At 34.8% G+C, this 25,065-nt stretch overlaps 1 protein-coding gene across 1 annotated transcript in view; it reads right to left on the reverse strand.

Annotated features, from left to right (window-relative positions):
• The window catches only part of SOS2 (SOS Ras/Rho guanine nucleotide exchange factor 2), an 83,268-nt gene that overhangs the window by 20,253 nt on the left and 37,950 nt on the right, over positions 1-25,065 (reverse strand). Inside the window, exons 8-16 of the mRNA XM_032405041.1 lie at positions 23,893-23,991; positions 13,652-13,779; positions 12,500-13,155; positions 12,024-12,105; positions 9,491-9,613; positions 7,914-8,017; positions 5,309-5,531; positions 2,252-2,371; positions 1,723-1,885 (exon numbers count right to left, since the gene is read on the reverse strand). Of these exons, the coding sequence (XP_032260932.1) occupies positions 1,723-1,885; positions 2,252-2,371; positions 5,309-5,531; positions 7,914-8,017; positions 9,491-9,613; positions 12,024-12,105; positions 12,500-13,155; positions 13,652-13,779; positions 23,893-23,991 (1,698 nt within the window). The remainder of the gene's footprint in view (positions 1-1,722; positions 1,886-2,251; positions 2,372-5,308; positions 5,532-7,913; positions 8,018-9,490; positions 9,614-12,023; positions 12,106-12,499; positions 13,156-13,651; positions 13,780-23,892; positions 23,992-25,065) is intronic.

Below are 25,065 nucleotides of genomic sequence, written 5' to 3' on the forward strand. Positions count from 1 at the left end.
CCACAAGATTGGAAAATGAAAAGAACTGACAATATCAAGTACTGGTAAGAATGTAAAATAACTAGAACTCATACATTTCTGGTGGGAGTATAAACTGGTACAATTATTTGGGAAAACAATCTGGCATTATCTAGTAAAGCTGAAGATATCCATATCCTATTATCTAGTAACTCTACTTCTAGGAAAATAACTTAGAGAAATTTGTGCACTAGGATATATGTAGAAAATGTTCATGGTACTGTTACTGATAATAGCCCCACACTGGAAACAGTCCAAATGGCCACTAACTAGTAAATAAATAAATAAATTTTGGTAAGTTTATTCTTATAATATGATATAGCTATGAAAAAGAATGAACTATAGCAGTAAGAAGCAACCTGGATAAATTTTAGGAAGATAATGTTGAGTGAAAAAAGTCTCTGAAGAATTATATTCATATATAATTAAGAAACGTGCAAAATGAAATAGTACATTGTTTAGAGATACAAATAAGTAAAACTATAGAAAAAAGCAGAGTAATAAGCACAAAATTCATGGTAGTTGAAGGGGTGAGGATGGAGATGGAATTGGGAGGAGTTCTTAAACTGGATACCAGGTATACAGGTGTTCTTTGTATTTTTATTCTTTTTGCCTTATACATATTTTATAAATATTGTTCTGTACCCAGTATTTTAAGAAACCAAAACTTAACCTCTCAAAATAAATACACTACTTCAGAGTTTTCAAAATCAAAATTAAAATTATTAATCTATTAAATAGATTAATATTTGGCAATATTCAACTGTTAATATCCTTCATATATAAAAAGTTCATACAAATCAATAAAATGTAAACACTCAAATAGAAAAATACATACATGAAAGCAGTTTTCCCTCCACTCCCTTCTAATCATAACCCACCGAAAGAACCAATGTTAAGAAAAGAGTATGTATCTTTTCACACTCTTCTCAATGCTCATGCAATTCCACTAACATGTTTAGGGTTTGTTCTGTTTTTAATGTTACATAAAAAAGAAATCATATTATATTCATTATTCTCAAGTTTTTTTATGGCTTTTCCCCTAAAATATCACAAATATTATTTTAAGACAATACACATAGATCCTATTCACTTTTTTTCTATAGCTGAACAATATTCTACACTATAGGTGTAGAACAGCATATTCAGTCATTCTACTCAAGGACATACAGGTTGTTTCTAGTTTTCTGCTACTACAATTAATACTGCAGAAACGACGTCTTTGTACATTAACCTTATAGTCTGGCACTGTTATTTCTGGGCCCAAGAGTATATGTATTTTAATTTTAACATATACTTTCTGTATCTTTTGAATTTTCTATAAGAAACACTTAACATATACTATTGTATAATTTAAAAAAAAACAATTTTAAATTTTAGAAAGACTTCTCTCCATGTTACTCCTTCTTTGACTATATGGTGATTAATTTCTATATTTATATTTATATTATTTGAAACAATCAATCAGTGTGCCATTGGAAAAATCCAACTGAAACTTCGTAACTTTAGGTAAACATATTAAACAGAGTCACAAGTCCCATATTCTTTGATGAATCCAAGGCATACTAGTGTATTCTGAGGGATTTAAGGGAATAAGATGATTTGTAAAGGATTTACTGAAAAAGATCGGTGGTAGAAGGAATTTCTTTTACCATCAATTGTATCTCCCCCCAAAAAGATGAAATATTTAAGCCTAAAACTTACCTCAAAAGTATGGTCTAGTCTGTATACCGACACTGAATTTACCGCACTGACTATCTCCAATACACCATTGAAATTATTCAAATCTTGAAAAACTTGCAGAATTTCTATAATTCTACTTAGTATTGCCACCCGCTCCTCAAAATTTTCTGCTTCCACAATGCACCTAAACAAAACAAAACAAAACAAAAAAATTCATGGCTTAAAAAGCAATTTCCTGGGTGCCTGGGTGGCTCAGTTGGTTAAGGGACTGCCTTCGGCTCAGGTCATGATCCTGGAGTCCCTGGATTGAGTCCCGCATAGGGCTCCCTGCTCGGCAGGGAGTCTGCTTCTCCCTCTGACCCTCCCCCCTCTCATGTGCTCTCTCTCATTCTCTCTCTCTCAAATAAATAAATAAAATCTTTAAAAAAAAAAGAAATTTCCTCACCTCACATAGAAAAGAATAAATATATTTTTAGTGAGAATTTAAGCTTATAGATGACTTAATATTATAATTATTAAGAAGTAATAAGACAGAAAAGTAAACACTTACTTTTCAAACCATAGGGTGAGATTTGTGGTATGGCGAATCATTTTTAATAAATTTGGAGAATTTATTTCTTTATCTTCTTTGGTCCATACACTCCCTACTAGTTCAGAAGGTTGGACTTTCCTGTGGAATAAAAAATCATGCAACTTAACCTACAAAGGATTAGTATCAAAATTACGTAAAGATTTTCTAACACTTAGATAAAGACAACCCAAAAGATAAATGGAGAAACACACGAACAGGTTTAAATCACAGAGGACTGGACCCAATAATCACATAAACACAAAAAAATATTTTGTCTCTTATTCAGGGAGAAGAACATTAAACCACAATGAAATCCCATTTTACTCCTGTCAGACTAATAAAAGTGTAACAATACCAAATGGGTAAAGATGTGCAGGCTCTCTCCAACACTGATATGCAAGTAAAACTGAAACAACCACTTTGTAAAGCAATTTAGCAATATCTCATAATACTGAAGATATACAACTAAATCACCCCACAAATCTATCTAGGTATCTACTCTAGATACACCAGGTTATAAGAAAACATTTATAAGAATACTCAGTGAAGCAGTCATTATTTGCAAGACTGAAAAATCACAAACAACCTAGAGGCTGGATAAATTATGGAGCATTCATATAATGGAACATCACAGTAATTAAAATAAGCAAACTAGAGCTGTATTCATCAACTTGAACAAATGCCAGAAACAACTTAAGTGCAAAACATGTTGCAGAATGATACGAAAGTATCAACTGTTTTAATATCTGCAAAACAATGCCATATATTGTTTATCAATATGTATACGTGTATAAATTATAAAGATATACATAAGAATAATAAACACTAAATACAGGAATAGTGGTTATTGGGAGAAAGAAGAAGAATAGAATTGGGAAGAATTAGTCGAAGGATTTCAATTGTATTTGTAAGGCTTTTGCTGTTCATGGGCCCTCGTTATATAATTTTCTACATTTTTTTAAATACCTGAATTATTCAGTAAGAAATCAGACCGCAGAAGAGCAGGTTAAATTATTGTATATAGCGAGCCAGGATTATGTAATTTTAAAAACTGACCAGTGTCCTATGGACTTGGCTATTAATTAAAAAAAAGTTTTTAATCAGTAGATTTGAATATAAATGGGTACTTGCAAACAGTTTTTAAAATAAGTTTTAAGTGGTTCTATAGTTTCACTAGAAATTTAGTTTACAGTGTCAATGTTTTACATATGTTCCTCTTCTTCCATGATACACATATCACTTAACAAAGGTATTTTCTGTTCTGAAAGCAGGTCCACATTGAGTTAAGTGTTATTTTTTCTGATGTCCACTCCTGGAACAGTCACTCAATAAGGAAAAATGTGATTCAACACTATTTGTTTTTTTATCTCAAGTAGCAAGTCCCTTCATTCTTACCTTTCACAAATCCCACAATATAAATAAAAACCACCTGAACTTCCAAATTATTTAAAATACAACATGACACTCTGAATTAGATGTTTACAACTGCTGACGTGTGTGCTAAATTCTGAATGGCACAGCCAAGGCAAACCAGAGGCCTAACTCTAAAGAAAGGCAAATTTTTTTAATCTCTGCTTCCTTCCTACATTCTCCATATTAGCACTAAACTTTGTATATTCTTGCTTTTCCCTTAAAAAAAAAAAATTGGCTGCCAATCAAGATAACTTCTTAAAGGTATTTGTATTTTAGAAGGGGTTCCTGAATGCAGAAAAGTTTTTGATGGAATGATAGTGGTGGGAGGTCATTTTTTGACAGAGGGGGCTGTTACCTGCAAGGCCTGTACTCTTCATAAGAGCCTGGGTTGTAAATGAAAAAAGAAAACTTAAATTAGGAAGGAGGAGAAGACAAAATGGGGCTAATGCACTGGGAAAGGACAGTGGTTTAAAAAAAGATGACAGAGGACAAAGCTGATAAAGCAAGCTGAAAGGAGAGAAGACTGCAGTTAGAAAGAAATGAGATGCTTGAATTAGTAACTTTGAAATAAGAACAATTTGGAGTGGTAACAAGATTTAAAATATGACCATGAGAGGTGTCTGATTTGGAGTGGAGAATGACATTGGAAGTCACGAAACCATGAAACTATAAAGGTTAGGTTGGGAATGGGTGATCTGCATGGATATAGGGTAATAGCAGGACACGTTTTACACGTAAAGACAGATGATGGGACACAGATAAAAGGAAAGAGCCAAGCAAAATTCTTTTTTTTTTTTTTAAGATTTTATTTGAGAGAGAGAGAAAGAGAGAGACAGAGACAGTGAGAGAGAGCACACGCAGAGGCAGAGGGAGAGGGAGAAACAGACCCCCCACTGAGCAGGGAGCCTGACGTGGGACTCAATTCCAGGACCCTGGGATCACAATCTGAGCCGAAGGCAGACGCCCAACTGACTGAGCCACCCAGGCGCCCCTAGCCAAGCACATTTCTAATGAATCTCATAAATGAAAGAAAATGGTTCAGAAGTTTTAAGTATGGTTCATCATCACACTACTTCAGAAATAACTTTTCTTCAAAGTTATCTCGAATTCAAATAGCTAAAGTATTTAAGACTCCTTTAAAAAAAATAATCTTCATTTTTCTAAGAATTTTGTTATTCCTTTGCCTAGCAAACCTAACCCAGTCAAGCTCCAAATTAAATTTTTGATTATGTAGAATCTGAAAAAAAAAAATAAAGAAGAAAGCTTGTCTTACTCAATATTCTATTTACTCAGCTGCCTTCAAGAGCCTACCATCCAACTCAAACTAAAACAATCTGAGAAAGTATTAGGAGGAGGAGGTGGGTGATTGCCTCAAAAGTGGCATTAGTGTCTACCACTCGTCATGTGAAGGACTGCTAGTACCTAATTTAGGCCTAAATAACAATAAAAGACTTTTACCTGTAGAACAGATTGTAGTTAAAAACTGTGCTATGAGCTTCCCTCCAAGCCCACGAGAATAAATGAGGCACTTTTAAGCATTCATAAATAATTTGCAAAATGTTCTGAAAACAGAGGTATGGTTTAAGATTCTTGAAAACAGAGCAGCAAATAAACATTGTCTACCTGTAGAGATCAGATTCCAAAAGTGTCAGCTGACGTGCAATTTCTATTGGATGAAGTGTCATGAGATCAAATGTTTCAAACTGTCCCGCTCTGCTGATATGCCATTCAATTGGTGGAGGTGGACTTTCAAAGGTAATATTATGGCTTATTCCATTTGCCTGAGCTTGTTTCTTTCTCCTGATGATCTTAGCAATTGACTCTACCCATTTCTTCATAGCTTTCCCTAGAAAAGAACACAAAAATACCTTTTACTTGACAGACATAACTGCAAATCTTCACATAATCTTTAATCTTTATCCAGCTTCAACAATTACCAACTTATGGCCAATTTTTGTTTCACCTAACGCACTCATGCCCTCCTTCCACTCCCTATGTTATTCTGAAAGAAATATAAGAGGGGTGCTTGGCTGGCTCAGTCAGAAGAGCATGCGACTCTTGATCTTGGAGTTGTGAGTTTGAGCACCATGTTGGGTGTACAGAATACTTAAATAAACCTGAAACAAATATGTCATATTATTTCATTCATATTTAAGTATAAAAATTAAAGACTTTTTAAAATGACAATAATATTATCATATGTAAAAATGACAATAACTTCTTAAAAGCATCAAATATCTAATTAGTGCTCTTTCCCTGATTCTCTCATAATGTTTTCTAACAGTTGGTCTGTTTGAAATAGGGTCTGAACAAGTTCTACAAATTGCACTCAGTCAATGTCTCGAGTCTCCTTTCATCTACAGGCTCTCCTTTTCTCTCTTATTTTTGTTTGCAATTTACTTGTTAAAATGGAATCATTTGCCTTGTGGTATTTCCCAAGTCTGAATTTTTCCAATTCTGTCCCTGTGGTTTCATTTGCATTGTGTCTCTGTCCCCTGTTTCTTCTGTAAATCAGACACATAGAGACGTGATCTGATTCAGGATCAATTTTTCACATGAATATTTGCAAGAATATTTCCAACAGCAGGCATATAATGTCCAGTTACTTCTTTCTAATATTACTAGGGGGTTGAAAAATAGTAATATTCTAATTCTATCATTCCTTCTTCATTTATTAGTTAAAATACATTTATAAAAAGAAACTTTCCCTCAGAGCCCCTGGGTGGCTCAGTCCGTTAAGCAGCCAACTCTTGATTTCCACACAGGTCATGATCTCAGGGTCCTGGGATGGAGCCCCACATAGGGCTCCGCACTCAGTGGGGAGTCTGCTTCAGGATTTTCTCTCTCTCTCTGCCCTTCCCCCACCACTTGCTCTCTCTCTCTCTCTCTCTCTCAAATAAATAAGTCTAAAAAAAACACTACTTTCCTTCATCAACTATTTGGTTATGCTGCAGTATAACTTATTGAAGAAAGACCTTCAAACATTAACATAACCATTTACTTGCTTTATCCTAATACATATGTGTATTTTAGAAGTTTCTTATATCATATATAGTCTAGCACCTTCATTAAGAATATAATGTGAAAAATTATTTTGGTACCATAAACAATTTTAAGGCAAACGTGATAAAAATGTATCTTAAACATCCCAAAGTTGAAGCAAAGGAATCACATTCTCTATTTTAAGTAAAATTCCCCTTAAGTAAGAACAAGTAGGAGATGAGATAAGGTAGGCTTAAAGTATTCTTAATTAATGCCTTATCCTGTGAGATAAATGTTCTTGATTCAATAATATACATTTGTTTAAATGTTCATGGCCTAGACTTTCATTTTATGGGCTGTGTGCTAAAATTTTAGGTAGGAAACTCCTATCTTTCAGGTGCTAAAAATACACCAAAAACTTTTGCAAGAGAAGCAAATATTATTTTTAAAGATTTTATTTATTTATTTTAGAGAGAGATAGAGAGCATGAACAGGGAAAGGGGCAGAGGGAGAGGGAGAGAGAGAATCTCAAGCAGACTCTGTGCTGAGCTGAGCACCGAGCCTGATGCTGGTGAGATCTCATGACCCTGAGATCATGACCTGAGCCAAAATCAAGAGTTGGATTCTTAACTGACAGAGTCACCCAGGTGCCCTGAAGTAAATACTATTTTTAAAAGTTGTCAACCATTCAAAACTAAAGAATAAGATTAAGGAGAATAAGAAAACAGATACTACTGCACATATATTTAATTAGTTGAAAGAATGGCAACCTTAAGATGAGATAAAATTTCAAATGTATTAAGTTTATTAAAGAAGACTTATGACTTCTTTTAAAAAAAGATTCTCCTAAAAAGCTTGAAAAGGCGGGCGCCTGGGTGGCTCAGTTGGTTAAGCGACTGCCTTTGGCTCAGGTCATGATCCTGGAGTCCTGGGATCGAGTCCCACATCGGGCTCCCTGATCAGCAGGGAGTCTGCTTCTCCCTCTGACCCTCCACCCTCTCGTGCGGTCTCTCATTCTCTCTCAAATAAATAAAATCTTTAAAAAAAAAAAAAAAACTTGAAAAGGCAAGGTTCCAAGACTTCAGGTGGTTCTAACATATGTGAGCTCCTTCGAGTCTATAAACCATACCAAATGTTATTTTAGCTGTTTAAAAATAAAGAACAGTTTAGCTTCTTAGAAGTCACACAAATTTAAAAATAAACTCATGCACAATGTAAGAGTCAATCAAACCTTTAAATAATATACCTCTTACACTTGAAATGAAGGATTCTAGTCTTTCAAGCAACTCCAAATCTCTTTCAAAGTCATAAAAATGGTGTTCAACCCAGTGCCGAAACACATTTAAAATCCTGAAAAAATGTAAAGCAACACATTTTAGTGAAACCTAAGCATTCAGTTATACTTCTTTCACTCCTCTAATACCATGGTAACAACTGTATATGCAAGGGCCAACATAACACTCAGAGTCTCTAATTTGTATTTAATTTAAAACCTAAGCACTTTAATGATGTGAAACAGGTCTTCAGATTAATTTATTGCTTTAAAATTATACTTTAGGGGCGCCTGGGTGGCTCAGTCAGTTAAGCGTCGGACTCTTGATTTCAGCTCAGGTCATGATCTCAGGGTCGTGGGATCAAGCCAGTGTCGGGCTCCACACTCAGCGCAGAGTCTGCTTATCTCCCTCTGCATCTTCCCCCACGTGTGCATGCACTCTCTCTCTCTCTCTCTCTCTCGCAAATAAATAAATAAATCTTCAAAAAAAATTTAATCTGAGTGTGGGGGAGTACAGATGCCCTATAGCTAGTACAAAAAAATTACTCCTTTATTGTTGATGGGGTAAATAAGATCATCTTTTTTTTTAATTAAAAAGAACTTTTTAAAGTATCATCCTCTTTTACAAAGAATGACATGTTAAAAGTTTTGGCTGAGAAACATATAGCTGGGAGCTCTATCATTCCAGTAAAACTGCATTTATTTGTGGCAATTATCCTGGAAAATAAATAACATACTCAGTTCCAAAGTTGCAATTTATTAGTTAACAATAATCAAGGCACCTTCATATTTACAAAGAAAAAAATATTTAGATCATGTACAACTAGGGACTGTAAAGAAGACTAATCAAAGGAGCCTCCAATTTTCAATGCTCAGTGGCAAGAAAAAAAAAAAACAACACTGACTTAGGAAGTCAGACAGATACGGGTTTGAATCCTGTCCTGCTGTTCACTTTGTATGACCAATCTCAAATTACTCTATCTTGCTAGGTTTCAGTTTCCTCAGATATAAAGTAGTAACTGCTGTCAGGATGAAATAAAAATGATAAAACACTTAGGCATAAAGTAAGTACCTAACAACTAGCAGCTGCTATTATCAAATACATTTTTAGAAATTACTGATTTTTTAGATGAATGAATAAATGTCTATATATTTTGTGAGAGAATAGTAGGGTAAGAGCTAAAAATTCCATAAATATTACAAACTATGAAAAAGCCCAGCATTACTAGATGATCACAAAGGGGGAGGGAGGGGCAAGGTTGCGAGTAGGCACACTCACATGAATTTTACAATTTTTACTTAATAGGTGTCCTGGTCTGTAAGCACAATATATCACATGCCAGAGGTATCTGATGCAAATAACACAGTATATTTTAATAATTAAATTTCTTCAGGGCATTTAAGAGTAACTTCACATAGAACTTTGGAAATTTAATTTAACTACTATGAAGTCTAACAACAATACCTCTATCTTAATTAGATAACTTATATGTGCTAACTATATAATGAAAATTGAACGGTACATAAAAAACATAACATTAAGGCCAAACCTAAGTTGTACTGGTTGGACATATTCCTTGCGAAACCTTTTAAGGTCTGCACTGATTGGCTGTTCGCCTTTCTCTACGGCCAATTTATCCGCTTCAGTAGGTTCTGGCTCTGGAATTTCAAATCTAAGAAGAAAAGAAGGAAAGTGAGAGAAATTTTTTGTTGTTCATACACAAATGAAAAGGATTTCAAATACAACAGAAAAATTATCGTAATTAAGCAACCTTCTTTCCTACCATTTATGTGAAAAGTGCAATTACTGATAAACTTCCCTTTAAAGTGTTACATACTGGGTGCCTGGGTGGCTTAGTCAGTTAAGCGTCTGCCTTCAGCTCGGGTCATGATCCCAGGGTCCTGGGGTCAAGTCCCACGTCGGACTCCCTGCTCAGAGCGGAGCCTGTTTCTCCCTCTCTCTCTGCCCCTCTCCTCACTTGTTCTCTTATTCTCTCTCTCTCAAATAAAATCTTCAAAAAAAATTTTTTTTTAAAGTGTTACATACTGTAAGAAATTGCCCTCCAGCTTTACAGTAGGAAGGTTTAATATTCTTACTTTTATCAAAAAAAAGTAATAACTAGCACTGATCAATATAGAAAAGGTCAATGGAAAAGATCAATCTACATAAAAAAACAATCTGGTGGTGCCTGGGTGGCTCAGTCGATTAAGCGTCTGCCTTCAGCTTGGGTCGTGATCACAGGGTCCTCGGATTGAGCCCCACATCAGGCTCTAGGCTCAGCGGGGAGTCTGCTTCTACCTCTGCCTCTGCCACTCCCCCCGCTTGTGCTCTTTCTCTCTCAAATGAATAAATAAAATCTTTAAAAAAATAATTAAAATTTGAAAAAAAAAACATAACAAAATCTGTAAGGAGTATATCCTCCTTAACATAACAGAGACAGCATATTTAATAATCTGTCCTTAGTATTTATTTTATTAAAATGAAAGTAGACATAAACTTCCTTAAATGAGTATAAATACAAGAGAAGGCTCCAACTGAATTTTAAACAATATTTGAAGAACAATATTTGAAGTGGATAAGGTAACAATCAAAAAGCTAAAACAAAAAAAAGAAATCTTGCCCAATCATAGCTAAAATATAAGTCTTAGAAATGTGCTTTCCTTATTTTGGACACTGAAATACAACTGAGTAGATCTTCATAGCATATTACAGTGATTCAGTCTGGTAAACTTACTTTCATAGTACAACATAATGACACAGGTCAAGATAAAATTCTGGTACTAAATTTTTTAAATGTGAAACAAAAAAAAATTTTTTTTAAAGATTTTATTTATTTATTTGACAGAGAGAGACACAGGGAGAGAGGGAACACAGCGGAGGGAGTGGGAGAGGGAGAAGCAGGCTTCCCGCGGAGCAGGGAGCCTGACGCAGGGCTCGATCCCAGGACCCCGGGATTACAACCTGAGCCGAAGGCAGACACTTAACGACTGAGCCACCCAGGTGCCCCTAAATGTGAAACAAAATTATTTTGGAGCCCAGATACTATCTAAAAAAGAAAAATTCAATCCAAAATTTAATTTTTAAAAACTAATCATAATAAAGGAACTGTTAAATTTTTTAGGTATAATAATGAGATTATGATTATGGTTTTTTGTTTTTTTTTTAAGATTTTATTTATTTATTTGACAGAGAGAGACACAGCAAGAGCAGGAACACAAGCAGGGGGAGTGGGAGAGGGAGAAGCAGGCTTCCCACCAAGCAGGGAGCCCAATGAGGGGCTCAACGCGGGGCTCGATCATGACCTGAGCCAAAGGCAGACGCTTAACGACATCCACCCAGGTGCCCCTGTGATTATGTTTTTAATAAGAATACTTACCTTTGAAATACAAATGAAAATATTTACAGATAAAATATGTTGTTTAGGATTTATTTCAAAATAATCCTGGGGTTAGGGTGTTGAAGTCAATAGGGAAACAGATGAAACAGGTTGATAATTACAGAAGCTGGATGATGGCTTCCATACCCTTCTATTTACTCTTTTATATGTCTTGAAATTTTCCTTAATAAAAAGTCTGTTTAAAAGTGACAAGTAGGGCACCTGGGTGGCTAAGTTGGTTAAGCGTCTGCCTTCAGCTCAGGTCATGATCCCGGGTCCTGAGATCCAGTTCCGCATCAGGCTCTCTCCTCAGCGGGGAGTCTGCTTCTCCCTCTCTCTCTACCCCACCCCCTGCTCGTGCTCTCTCTCTCAAATAAATAAAATCTTTAAAAAAATAATAAAAAATAAAAAAAGTCTCTTTTAAGGAAGTATCATTTTATTGCACAAAAAAATCATTAAAATACATATTCAAAATTGGGTCTTTCTATTACTACTATAAATATTGCTAAGATCTGAAGAGACCTCTGTTATAAACAGAGATTTTAATGAGCACATTGAAGAGAACAGTAATACTACTAATTTAATGCCAAATAAATTATGTTCAAAAACAACTTGAGTACATGCTAGGTACCCACCACTTTGCAAGGAACAAAACAGTTAACTTTTTATGAAATGTTAATGTAAGTAAAATAAATATTTTTCTTACCGTTCAATCAGTAAGCTTAGCAATTCCTGTGGTTTACAAAATGAACGGTATGTAGTAAGAAAAGTACGAACAAAATTGGGATCTGAAAAGACAGAGTATAAAACAGGTTGTATGTTCAATTTATTCAGTTTCATTAATTCAAAGTAGCATATTTTGGAGGGCTTCCTTCCTTTATCTTTTTTCTGGTTCCTCCCACCATGGTCTTCCTGTCAATCATGGTATTTCTTGATAAATAAGGATTGTTTCCCGATTCAAGATTCATACAATTTTTATGAATATTTAATAATAAATGAAGTCTATAATATTATATCTTAGGGGTATTTAGTTAGTTATTTATTCCTTTTGATTCTGTAGAATTCTTTTTATATTTCAGAGGCAATCTATTTTTTCCATGCCTCAAGCATTTTTTAACATCCCTGAAAAGCTTTAGATTCTCAGCCCTAGGTAGGTAAGCATTTGCAATGAGTTTCACATACCTGCATACATATGATATGTTAACCTTTCAATTAATTTCACTACAGTTCCTCCTTTAATAATGGGGATTCCACTTCTACTTTGCAGGTTGTCTTCAAAAACAATGTTTTCCTCAGAGTCTTTTATCACAAAACGATACACTTCAGGACTTGGTAATCTCAATGGTTGCTCATTTTCTTCTTTCAATAACACTGAATCTAGCATTCGATCTAGTGTACTACGATAGTGAAGAGAAATAAGTGCAGCCATCCAATTATTTTTCTCTTCAGCAGACCTAGCAGCAAATATTATGCTATTTTCATCTTTGGATACCAACTCAAAAGCATGTTTGCACTCACAAGTATCTTCTTTATCACATATTTGTATTTTCCTCATGACAAATTTTTCTTTTAATCTGTATTCTGCACTACTATAACCTGGAAGGCGTGACTGACTATGATTGGGCTTACAGCTGATCATTAAGCCATCAAAGAGAAAAATATGTCGTTCATGTTTAGCACCAATTCGTGTCAATGGACCTTCCATAATGAATTCATTACAACACTGTCCAATATCTTTGCCTTCCCATCCATCTATGTTTTTCTGAATTTCATTCATTTTTTTAATAGCCAGATGCTTGCTTCTTAACTGACGATTATAAAAAGGGCAAACAGGATCCCTAAAAAAAAAAAAAAAAATCAAAATAAATTTAGCTTTTTCAATGGCTAAGCAACCCAAATTTCTTTAATTGTGAACTACCTCAAATCAAGTGACAACAATATTATAAATAACCAAACACCAGATTTTGCACACAGCATTTACTTTCTTCTACTAACTTTGCCACAACTGATACATGCCTCAATTTCATTATTGTGAAAGAGAAGTACTAGAGAAACTCTGTATTTCATTCCAAATGCCATACGAACTAAAATTACAAAGAAACCTAAATTTCTTGTATAATTATTAGATTTAGTTTTTAAAATTTTATTAAATACATCTTAACAATAAGACAATGCCAATTTTCCACAACTAAAAGACCAAAAGAAAAATGTAAAACAGAAGTATAACTTTCAAGAATGCAAGTATCACTACAAATAACACTTCTTTAGAAAATGAGGCATCAGATATAAATGAAATATGCAGAAGCATTCATATTTTCAACAGTTTGGAATTACCCAGGTCGGCGTCTAGGTGAATACTGCTTGTAAATTCGGTCCATACTACCTTGGAGATTCATAAGAGCAGTAATAGCTTGGTTCAAACATTCTCTGTCTTCCTGCTCTTCACTACATGCTTTCAATTGCTAAGAAAAACAAACAAAAATTAAACCTGCATTGCTTAATTCTTTCCCTTTCTTGTAGTTAAAGAGGAAACAGCAACAACCATTATATAAACTCTAAATGAATTTTAAATATACTTAATAAAACCAGTTACAATTTTATTTATGTATACCTGATCTCTCAAAACCAACTCTCTTTCTACATATGTAAATATAATACAGATATTAAGCACTACTGCCATAGCAATCAGAAAAAAAAGCAACTGTGAAAACCATTTGGACATTTTCCAGATACATAAAAATAGTTTAAAATATGCAAAACATGACGCTTATAAGTTGTTTTTGTTAATAATTACAAATGAGATAAACACACAAATTATTTCATATTCTCTAATGATTAAGTTCTTAAGTTTCAGAAATGCCTAAAAGCTTGTATATCTTTGTTATACAATATAACCAAGTATGCTAACTTTGGCACCCCAATCCACCATAAACTTTTCTGCAAACAGCGTCTGTGAGATTCAACTGATATTTTTTTTTTTTTTTTTAAGATTTATTTATTTATTTGAGAGAGCGAGAATGAGAGAGAGAGAGAGAGTACACGAGAGGGGGGAGGGTTTTAGAGGGAGAAGCAGGCTCCTCGCCGAGCAGGGAGCTCGATGTGGGACTTGATCCTGGGACTCCAGGATCATGACCTGAGCCAAAGGCAGTCGCTTAACCAACTGAGCCACCCAGGCGCCCCTCAACTGATATTTTTTACAACATAAAATTCAACCATTGTAGTAAGTATCAAGAAACCATAAAAGTTAATATTCTATCTCATTAACCCTTAGAAATAAAAGCTTATAAATTCACATTATTAATTCTAACAACTCTGGCTCTACTGGATTTATCCAAAAATTTTTCTTCTATCTCACTCTCAAAGTAGAAGAAAATTTACCTTATGATAAATAATTCAGATTGGATGATGCTCCAATGTTCAATTTGACAGAAGTCAAAGTGGAGAATTATACAGATATTATATACAGATTATACAGATACAAAAATACATTTATGCAAGAACATGGAAAACTTATAATCACTTCTTTCTGAAAATTTTTTTCCTTCTGAAAATTGTTAAAAATTTAAGTTTTATGATTTTAAACTACCTTACTAGAAATTTTGTGATCAATTTTTCTAATATTCCAAGAACAGTCTGAAAACCATTCAGCAATGATCCCATTCCTCAGCAAGGAACTGAGTAATAAAAACTGTGAGTTCTAGGTCCATTATCTTTTTTTTTTTTTAGTTTATTTATTTTTTAGTAATTTGTACAGCCAACATGGAACTCAATCTCACCACCCCGAGATTAAAAGTTGCATGTTCTTCTGACTGAGCCAGTCAGGCTCCCCTACGTCCATTACTTTTCATGTATATATCCTAGAAATTATTCCCTAGAGCACAGAGCCATCTGATATTTTTTGAGATACATGTAGAAGTCTTGCTATCACAAGATCAGCAATTTAATAATTTAAGTGACTATCATTAAAAATAAAATCTAATCTCTAGATTAGGAAATAAAAAATTGAAAGGATGAAGGGAAAATAGGCAAAATACCAAAAGATGTTTGGAAAAGTATCAGTGCTTGGTCATTCTGACTTCAAAAGGTGAAAATTACTGGCAAAATCACTTATTTTGCTGCTTTAAAGATCTCTTACAAAAATTCTTCTCAGCTCTACTCTAAAATATTTCCTTAGTAAATATGGATATTGATGATATAAAATCCTTAATTATAGGTTTTTTTCTTACTACTTTTGTTGATCCAAAATTCAAATTATTTCTAATAATAAGATTCTACCAAAATGAGAACTGTTTTTTTTTGTTGTTGTTTTTTTAGAGAGAGAGAGAGAGAGAGAAGTGAGCATGCATGAGAACAGGGGTGGAGGGGAGAGGGAGACAGAGAATCTTAAGCAGGCTCCACTGCCCAGTGTGGAGCCTGACACGGGGCCTGATCTCACAACCCTGAGATCATAACCTGAGCCAATATCAAGAGTCAGATACTTAACCAACTGAGCCACTCAGGCTCTCCAAGAGCTGCTTTTTTATTTCGGTGTATGAGGATACTAAATTTCTAGTCTATTTGATCTTAAGACTGCTCAAACTCTTACACATAAATGGCCATGTCATTTCTAAATATCCATGTTATAGTTAAAGGCTGTCAAGGAGTGAGAAAAAAAAGATATTTAAAGGACATTTCAGGATACTTCAAGCACAGGATTTCCTAGTGATCGAAGTAGCTAAAGCAGTGGCTCTGCCATAATCTTAGTCTACTAATTTGCTAAACATTTCCTGAACTTTAATAATCAGTGAGATTTAATAAACATCAGATAAATAAATATCCAAGCTACCTGTCTATAGACATTTGAAATAATGTATTCTAAACATCTTATATTGACATAGAAATTACCATACTGAACTACTTGCAAATAAGCCATGCTCCTTCACATCCCTATGGCTTTCCACATATCTGCCTCTGGCCCTCTTTCTCCACCTGGTGAATGAGCCTCTATGGCAGCTCAAACGCCTCCTTCTCTATGACACTTCTCCCCTTCTCCCCCCTTTAATTTTTTTTCTTTTGCAATAATATCAAATTTATACAAGAGTTACAGAAATACAAATAATTCCTGTATACCACGAGTCACCAACTCTAAACATTTTGCTACGTATGCTTCATTAGTCCGTGTGTGAGTATATGTGCACCGTTTTTTCCCCTGAACTATTTGAGAGTAGTTTGTGATGCTATCCCCTTTCGGTTCGTTGCTGAGGAAGGAGAACCACTGCTAAATAGTTTTGAGATTGTTTCTGGAATATGAGGAAAGCTCAAGTGATACACAAATTACCCTCAAATAGTATCATGCCCCTTCACTCCTTTAATACGTCAGCAGTGCATCTTAGAGCAAAGATAACTCTTTTATGGTATAGTGATCAACTTCAAGAGATTTAACATTGATGAAATTCTATTATCTAATTTTGTGCATATCCAATTTTGTCAAATGTCCCAATAATGTCCTTTAGAGTAATTTTCCCTCCAATACAGGATACAGCCATGATTTCACTGGCTCTCTCTTTTTTCCAGTTTTATTAAGATATAATTGACATACAGTACTACCGAAGTTTACATGGCAGAGCATAATGATCTGATTTACATATACTGTGATTTATTATCTCTTTTAATCTGCAATAGTTCCTCAACATTTGTCTTTCATTGCTCCCAAAAGCAAATAATATACACACATACACACATCAGAATAGCAGGATAAATCCCTATATATCCAACACCTATATTAATTTTTTTCTTACTTCCCTAGACAGGGTTAGTTACTCCTGCCTCAGCGATTCCATAGTACTATTTCTTAAACACTTATTACATTTATTTGTTGCGATTATTTAATATTCATCTTCTTCACTAAGCCATGAACTCCTTAAAGTCTGGCAGGGTTTTATTCATTTTTAGTATAGTACCTGCATGGTAGGTACCCAAAGGTAATTAGAATGAATAACTGTTGTATAAATATTCATAATTTGTTAAGTGTTTAGACAAATAACAAACATTTATTGAGTTTTTACTCAGTGCATGTTCTTTTATGCATTACCTTATTTAATCTTAGTTACAACTCTGTAAGATAGGTACTATTATTATACATATTACAGATGAAGAAACCAAAGCACAGAGAAGTTAGGTAATTCACCCAAGATGAAGAGCGGAGTCTGTATTCAAACCCAGAAATTCTGATTCCATGGTCCATGTTTTTTGCCACACACTACACTGCCTCTCTACAATGACACCAGACACAACTAGGCAGAATACTGGTCTATGCCTAAATCTGGTGACCATGAGTTGAAGAGAACCCTTCAACATTAAAACAAACTGGATAATTACACATTTTAAGAAATAAAATGAACTTGGTGTGCTTTAGAAAAGAGGTCAAAGAGAATAAATGCTCTTTCAATAATACCTAAAATAAGAAATAAAGTGGAAGTGATCTTTCATTAGGTGCAGTATCTTATGAACTTGACTGAAGACTATATTCCTTGCTTACCTGATTATTCTCCTTAGTTGTCTATAAGTATATCCTGCTCAAGATTTAACACTTCGTGTAAGTTTTTTCTTAACTCTATGAGACTTCTTGAAATACTTAATATGCTTCTCTTGAATTCCTATAAAATGCTCTATCTACTGTGGATGTCTGTGTGCCTAAAGGTAAATTATAATAAATTATAAATTTGTTTCTAATTCATTATACTGGGAGTGCAGTCTTGATGTGAAATAATACATGTGATCAATTCTTTTTTTGTAATAAAGTTCTCTCTACATTTTTGTAAAAATAGTGTTTTAGTAATTTGGTGGGAAATTCAATTCATTAAATGTATTATTATTCCTTAGGACATCCTTGAATGATGTGTCAGCACTGAAAGAGTATTTATTATGTAGCAAAATATTTCTTGTAGTCTTTTTCAATAGTCAGAACATTAATTTCAATAGAGATTATCTCAAGCTCTTTTTTTTAAGAGATCTATTTATTTGAGAGAGAGAGAGAGAGAGCAGGGGGAGGGGCAGAGAGAGAGAATCCCAGACTCCCCGCTGAGCGCAGAGCCCAATGTGGGGGGCTCAATCCCACGACCCAGGAGATCAAGACCTGAGCTTAACTGACTCAAGCTCTTAATGTTAAAATATACTCACACACAAGAACACAAAGACAATGACAAAGCAAATGTTACATAATCTTAAACAATTAGCGAATCCAGGTGAAGGCAGCACACTATACTGTTTTTGTAACTTTTCTGTGTTTCAAAGTAAAAGGTAAAAGTATTACCTAAAGAAACTCAATCATCTCAGATGGAAATACTGGCTTATCTTTCCCAACGAACCTCATTAGAATTATCACTAATAGGTATTCCTGTTAAGCTTTAAATTAAGAAGGATTAAGTTCTCTTGAGAGGAGAATTTTTATTTCTTCCATGACTAAATTTCCAAGGAATGACCAGAGAGTTAAAAAATATTACTTGAGGGGCGCCTGGATGGCTTGGAAGTTAAGCAACAGACTCCTGGTTTCAGCTCAGGTCATGATCTCTGGGTCCTGGGATCAGGCTCACGCTCAGTAGGGAGTCTGCTTCGGATTCTTTCCTTCTGTCCCTCCCACCACACACTGTCTCTCAAATAAATAAATAAATAAATAAACAAACAAACAAACTCTTTTAAAAAAATTTAAAAGAGAAAGAAAAAATAATGTTACTTGGCCCTGAATACGTCAATATTGAACTGAGACCAGATATGTTCTTACCAACAGAAGGATAAATACAGAATATGTTGGAATATAATAAGTATATTATAAAGTCACTTATAAATCAGGAAATGAATTGTTTATTTTCTTGTTCCTCTTACATAAGGATTAAACATACCTTAAGAAAAAAAATCTATAATTTATCTGAGAAAAAAAAATAAAATGAAAGTACTTTGTGATCAACCTCAGAAGGATTAAATCTGAGGGGTGCCTAGGTGGCACAGTATGTTCAGCGCCTGCCTCTAGGTTTCGGCTCAGGTTGTGATCTCACGGTAGTGAGATCAAGCCCCTATTAAGGCTCTGTGCACTCAGCACAGAGTCGGCTTGAGCTTCTTTCTCCCTCTGCCCCTACCCCTCCATACTCTCTCTCATTCTCTCTCTAAAATAAGTAAGTCCTGGGGCGCCTGGGTGGCTCAGTTGGTTAAGCGACTGCCTTCAGCTCAGGTCATGATCCCAGGGTCCTGGGATCGAGCCCCACATCGGGTTCTCTGCTCAGCCGGAAGCCTACTTCTTCCTCTCCCACTCCCCGTGCTTGTGTTCCCTCTCATGCTGTCTCTCTCTCTCCCCCTGTCAATTAAATAAATAAATAAAATCTTTAAAAAAAATAAAATAAGTCCTTTTTAAAAAGAATTACATTTGAAAAAACAAAAAAGAAATATATTACCCATAAGATGAACTTTAAAGTATTGTTATGAATAACAACAATCCAACAATGTACTATAAGATAATTTCAAGTAAACAGGGAGCCTGGGTGGCTCAGTCTTTAAGCGTCTGCCTTTGGCTCAGGTCATGGTCCCAGGGTCCTGGGATCGAGCCCTGCATCGGGCTCCCTGCTCAGTGGGAAGCCTACTTCTCCCTCTCCTACTCCCCCTGCTTGTGTTCCCTCTCCCACTGTCTCTGTCAAAAAAAATAAATAAAATCTTTAGAAAAAAAAGATAATTTCAAGTAAACTATATGTAACATGCTATAATTTCTCATTACATAGTTATTTTTCTATCTTGTTTATCATAAATTCTGGTTCTGGGAAATAAAACTTGAATAATATTTAAATGCTATGTCCACAAATAAATCTTCCTTGGTATATGACTGAAGCAAATACTTCAGATTGAAACAGGCTTAAAACTGCTCCAGGATTGTGCTTTCTACTCCCTAAGGAATGTGACGGCCTTAAATTACACTGGTCCAGCCTTCTTTCTTATGGTTCTCATCCAAAGTAAGCTTAACATGAAATGAAATTTCTTTTGGATGAGTACTTGAGCCAAAGAATATCACAAAAGGCAATCTACAGAAATGGAAGAAAATATTTGCAACTGATACATATAATAAAGTATTAATATCCAGAATATATAAAGAACTCCTATAACACAACAACAAAACACAAACAACCCCCCCCCCCCAAATAGCAAAGGACTTAAGTTTTTTTTCCCCAGGAACTTACACAAATGATTAACAAGCATATGAAGAGAAATGCAAATCAAAACCACAATGAAATACCACCTCACATCTAGCTGGATGGCTACTACCAAAAACCAAAAATACAGAAAATATCAAGTGTTGATGAGGATGTAGAGAAACTGGAATGCTTGTGCATTATTGGTGGAGATGTCAAATGGTATAGTGCTAATGGAATAAAGTACAGTGTTTCCTCAAAAAATTAAAAACAGAATTACCATCTGATTCAGCAATTCCATTTCTGGGTCTATATCCAAAAGAACTGAAAGCAGGCTCTTGAGGAGATATCTGCATATCCACAGCAGCATTATTTACAGTAGCCAGAAAGTAGAAGCAATCCAAATGTGCATTCACACTGGCTGCATACCAATATTTTTAACGCTACTGAACAGTGTACTTAAAATCGCTAAGATGTGAAGTTTCATGTTATGTGTATTTTACAATTACAAATAAATGTTTTAAAAAACCAAGAGTATCACAGTCATGACGTTAAATGCATTACTTATTCCCACTGTATAACATAAAGACTGATTCCCAAGGACATATAAATTAATGTTTTAAAAAACCAAGAGTATCACAGTCATGAAGTTAAATGCATTTCTTATTCCCACTGTATAACATAAAGACTGATTCCCAAGGACAATAAATGCTAATAACTGGACCACATTGTAGAATATTTAGGCCCTTCTGATCCCACTAATTGAGTTGTATGCTTACCGAGAACCAGTAATATATGTTTCCAAATATGTTTATGCAAGTTGTGCTTATAATTATGTAATTTAATTACTCATTATATGAGTCAAAGAAACAGAAGTATAAAAGAAGATATTTATAAGGACACCTGGGTGGCTCAGTCAGTTAAGCAACCGACTGGATTTAGGCTCAAGTCATGATCTCAGGGTCATGAGATTGAGCCCAGTGTTGGACTCCGCCCTCAGTGTGGAATCTGCTTGAAATTCTCTTTCCTCCCTCCTTCTGCCTCAAACCCTGTTCCTGCTCTCTCTAAAATAATAAAATAAAATCTTTTTTTAAAAAAAGAAGATATTTATATGAAAACTCAATCAAGTAATTTTAAAGGCAAGCTCCATTAAAAAGGCATAAGGAAGATACTATAAAGATAATTTCTGTGATGTAAGCAAGCAAGATTCATGTTCAAAGAAAAGATTTTACCCTAAGTCAACCGATTAACACATAAATACATATAAATCTCCATCTATAGGGGTTTTGTGGTTATTTAAATAAAATGTATATAATATTTTTAATGATTCTTTATTTTTTTAAGATTTATTTATTTTAGAGAGTGTGTGAGTGCATGGGAGTTGGAGAAGGGGCAGAGGGAGAGGGAGAATTCTCAAGCCGACTCCCCGCTGAGTGCAGAGCCCAACATGGGGCTCGATCCCATGACCCTAAGATCATGACTTGAGCTGAAATCAAGAGTGGCTGCTTAAATGACTGAGGCACCTAGGCACCCTGATTCTTTATTTTAATTAGCTGACCAACTCTACTAGTCCTAATTACAATGGTTAAGAGGACATGGAGCCTAGTGATTAATTGGTGGCAAAGTAGCTAAGGCCTCAGGATGAGTCAGGCCATCATGGTTAATGTCCTGATCTCAGATGCAGACATAGTAGCTATAAGATCAACCTTGAAGATTTTAAAAACCATTCATCCAGACAGGGAAAAAAATAAGCTTCAATTATAAAGTCAAACCAGAATTTTTAAATGTTGGCAAATATTTGAAGGAAGTTCTAGGACTAATGATAGGACTTCCAATTAGACATGAATATTACCCAAAAAATTTTAGAAATCCAAACATACATCTGGGGCAGCCAATGTATTATTTATATGAAGCCTGCAATCATTTTTATGAGTTCTTTATGGATCCATTAGTTTCCATAGAGATATTCAGAATCAAGTTGTTCATCTATTTGTGCTCAAAAGCTAGTGAGCTTCAGCATCACACATTATGGGTAATAAGACTTCATAAAAAAGAATTCTTGAGATAGCTATTCATTAGAAATCACCAAATGAATTCTTTGCCTAGGTGTCTACAGGATACAGAATTATTCTGGCTTTAATATTATTACTAAAGAGTTAGATGGAAAAAAATCTAAAAAGTTTGTCTAAACCAACAACTTGGTATCCTAAAGGAGAGGTACAAAATACTCAGGCAGAAAGATGTCTAGCTTCTAAAAAGCAATTTAAAGAGTTGCAGAAGAAAATTTTACCGAGCAAGATATTTTGAAATTATGGGGCACCTGGATGGCTCAGTAGGTTAAGCATCTGACTCTTGATTTCGGCCAAGGTCATGATCTCGGGGTCATGGGATTGAGCCCCGCGTCACGCTCCACACTCAGCACAGAGTCTGCTTCTCCCTCTCCCTCTGCTCCTCCCCCACCCTTGTGCTTGCTCTCTCTAATAAATAAAATCTTTAATAAATAAATAAATACATACATAAAAAGAGTTCAAGTTTTACCATAATTTTTTGTTAGATGCTGCTTGGGTCCTAGCAAGAGAGGAAGAATACTATACTGCATGGTAAAAAAAAAAAAAAATGTCAACTTTAAAAGTACTTTTCTTAATAAGTTAAAACAAGACGGAAATTTAGACCAATGTTATACATAAAAGTTATGAATTACTTACATAAGAGTTAAATCACTGTTACTGTGTGCCTCCAAAAAGTAATGAAAAAAGTAATCGATGTTATTACTTTGAAATTCTATATTATGAAATGGCAGATAAAGACATATTTTCCTCTATCTACCACTTGGATATGATATGAAAACAAAAAATATAGGCTTTTCTCCATGGAAAAGAAGGTAGACATTTAAAATACTTTATTTTTATGAATAAAAAGTATGAAAAATAATATGACCAGATCAAAAACTAGCTCTTGGGGCGCCTGGGTGGCTCAGTCAGGTAAAGTCTGCCTTTGGCTCAGGTCATGATCCCAGGGTCCTGGGATCGAGCCCCACATTGGGCTCCCTGGGCTTGTCCCGCTCCCTCCCCCCCCCCCCCCCCCCCCCGCTCATGCTCAGTCTCTCTCTCAAATAAATAAAATCTTAAAAAAAAAAAACAAAAAACAAAAAACAGGGTGCCTGGGTGGCTCAGTCGTTAATCGTCTGCCTTCGGCTCAGGTCATGATCCCAGGGTCCTGGGATGGAGCCCCGCATCTCTGGCTCTCTGCTCAGCGGGAAGCCTGCTTCTCCCTCTCCCACTCCCCCTGATTGTGTTCCCTCTCTCGCTGTGTCTCTCTCTCTGTCAAATAAATAAATAAAATCTTTAAAAAAACAAAAAAAACAAAAAACTAGTTCTTAAGCCTCATAAATGCAAGTACTTTTGGCTCAGGAAGGCTTCACCTTACCTTTAATAATTCAAAATAGTGCCAACAATGATAAACAGGCACCAGCATAAGGCGTGGAAGGACATAACGAACTGCCTCTTTAAAACCATCAGCAATGGACTGCAAAGCAAAAAGATACAACTGTATATCTCTGGTATCAAGAATATATAACAGCGATGCCTAACAGAAATAACTTTTAAAAATACAAGATACAGACTTAACCAAAACTATAATGGAAAGCATGTTCTACATGGAAATTAAAGTGCTGTAAAATGAAGGATTTTTTCCTCTTGTAAGTTATTAAGTAGATATATACATTTCTTCATCTCTTATACAGCGAAAATAACTTTCACAGTAGTCCTATATAACTTTTCTTGAAAAGTTTTGGCTTCCCCCTACCCTAAAAGAATTTTGCAAGCTATGTACCCTCTTGTATATTTTTACATGATCATTTGAAATGTTTTAAGTAGTTATGAAGGATGTACTTTTTGGGATACTGTATATCGTAGATGTGATTTAAATATGTTTCACCAAACAATGATTAAATAAACTTCAGATTTAGCTTATTTATTTTATGAAAAATATCTGTCATATAACTACATTGACAAAGCCAATCTTCACTGTCAAAATAAAGAACTAGATCAGACAATTCCTCAGAAAGTCTAACTTCATTCTTAAAGTCAAACATACATGTTAATGTCACAGTCTGAAGTACAGGAAGCATCTGGAAGAATCTGTAACTGTTTCTAACATGTACCCCCCAGTATGAGAATTTCATAAGCCTCCCCTCTCCTTTATTCTAATGTCCAATGAATGATGAGGTCCTTTTTTAAAAAAATTAATATTCACCCTTGTAAATGATCTCACTTCTTAATTCCTAGATATGGCAAGATATAGTTAGATATGACATGACATTTTAGCTACTAAGAGTTTTTATTTTTAACATAATTACCCTACCTCCTGCTTTTAAAAACCCTTTTGCTTTGCATTCAATGAACTCTCCTTCCAGAGCAAGTTTTTTGTTCCCACTGGCTGGGACCCTGCAGGATTTTATACCTTGGATCAATGCATAATGGGAAATTCAATATGGCAAGGCATAATGTGTAAGAGAAATTGGAAAAGAGAACACAAAAACAAACAAGGTAGCAGACAGGCTAGAAAGTGATTCCCTTAAAGCTGTCTGTGCCCTTATAT

The sequence above is a fragment of the Phoca vitulina genome, unplaced genomic scaffold (assembly GCF_004348235.1).
Source record: "Phoca vitulina isolate PV1807 unplaced genomic scaffold, GSC_HSeal_1.0 scaffold7, whole genome shotgun sequence".
Taxonomy (NCBI): Eukaryota; Metazoa; Chordata; class Mammalia; order Carnivora; family Phocidae; genus Phoca; species Phoca vitulina.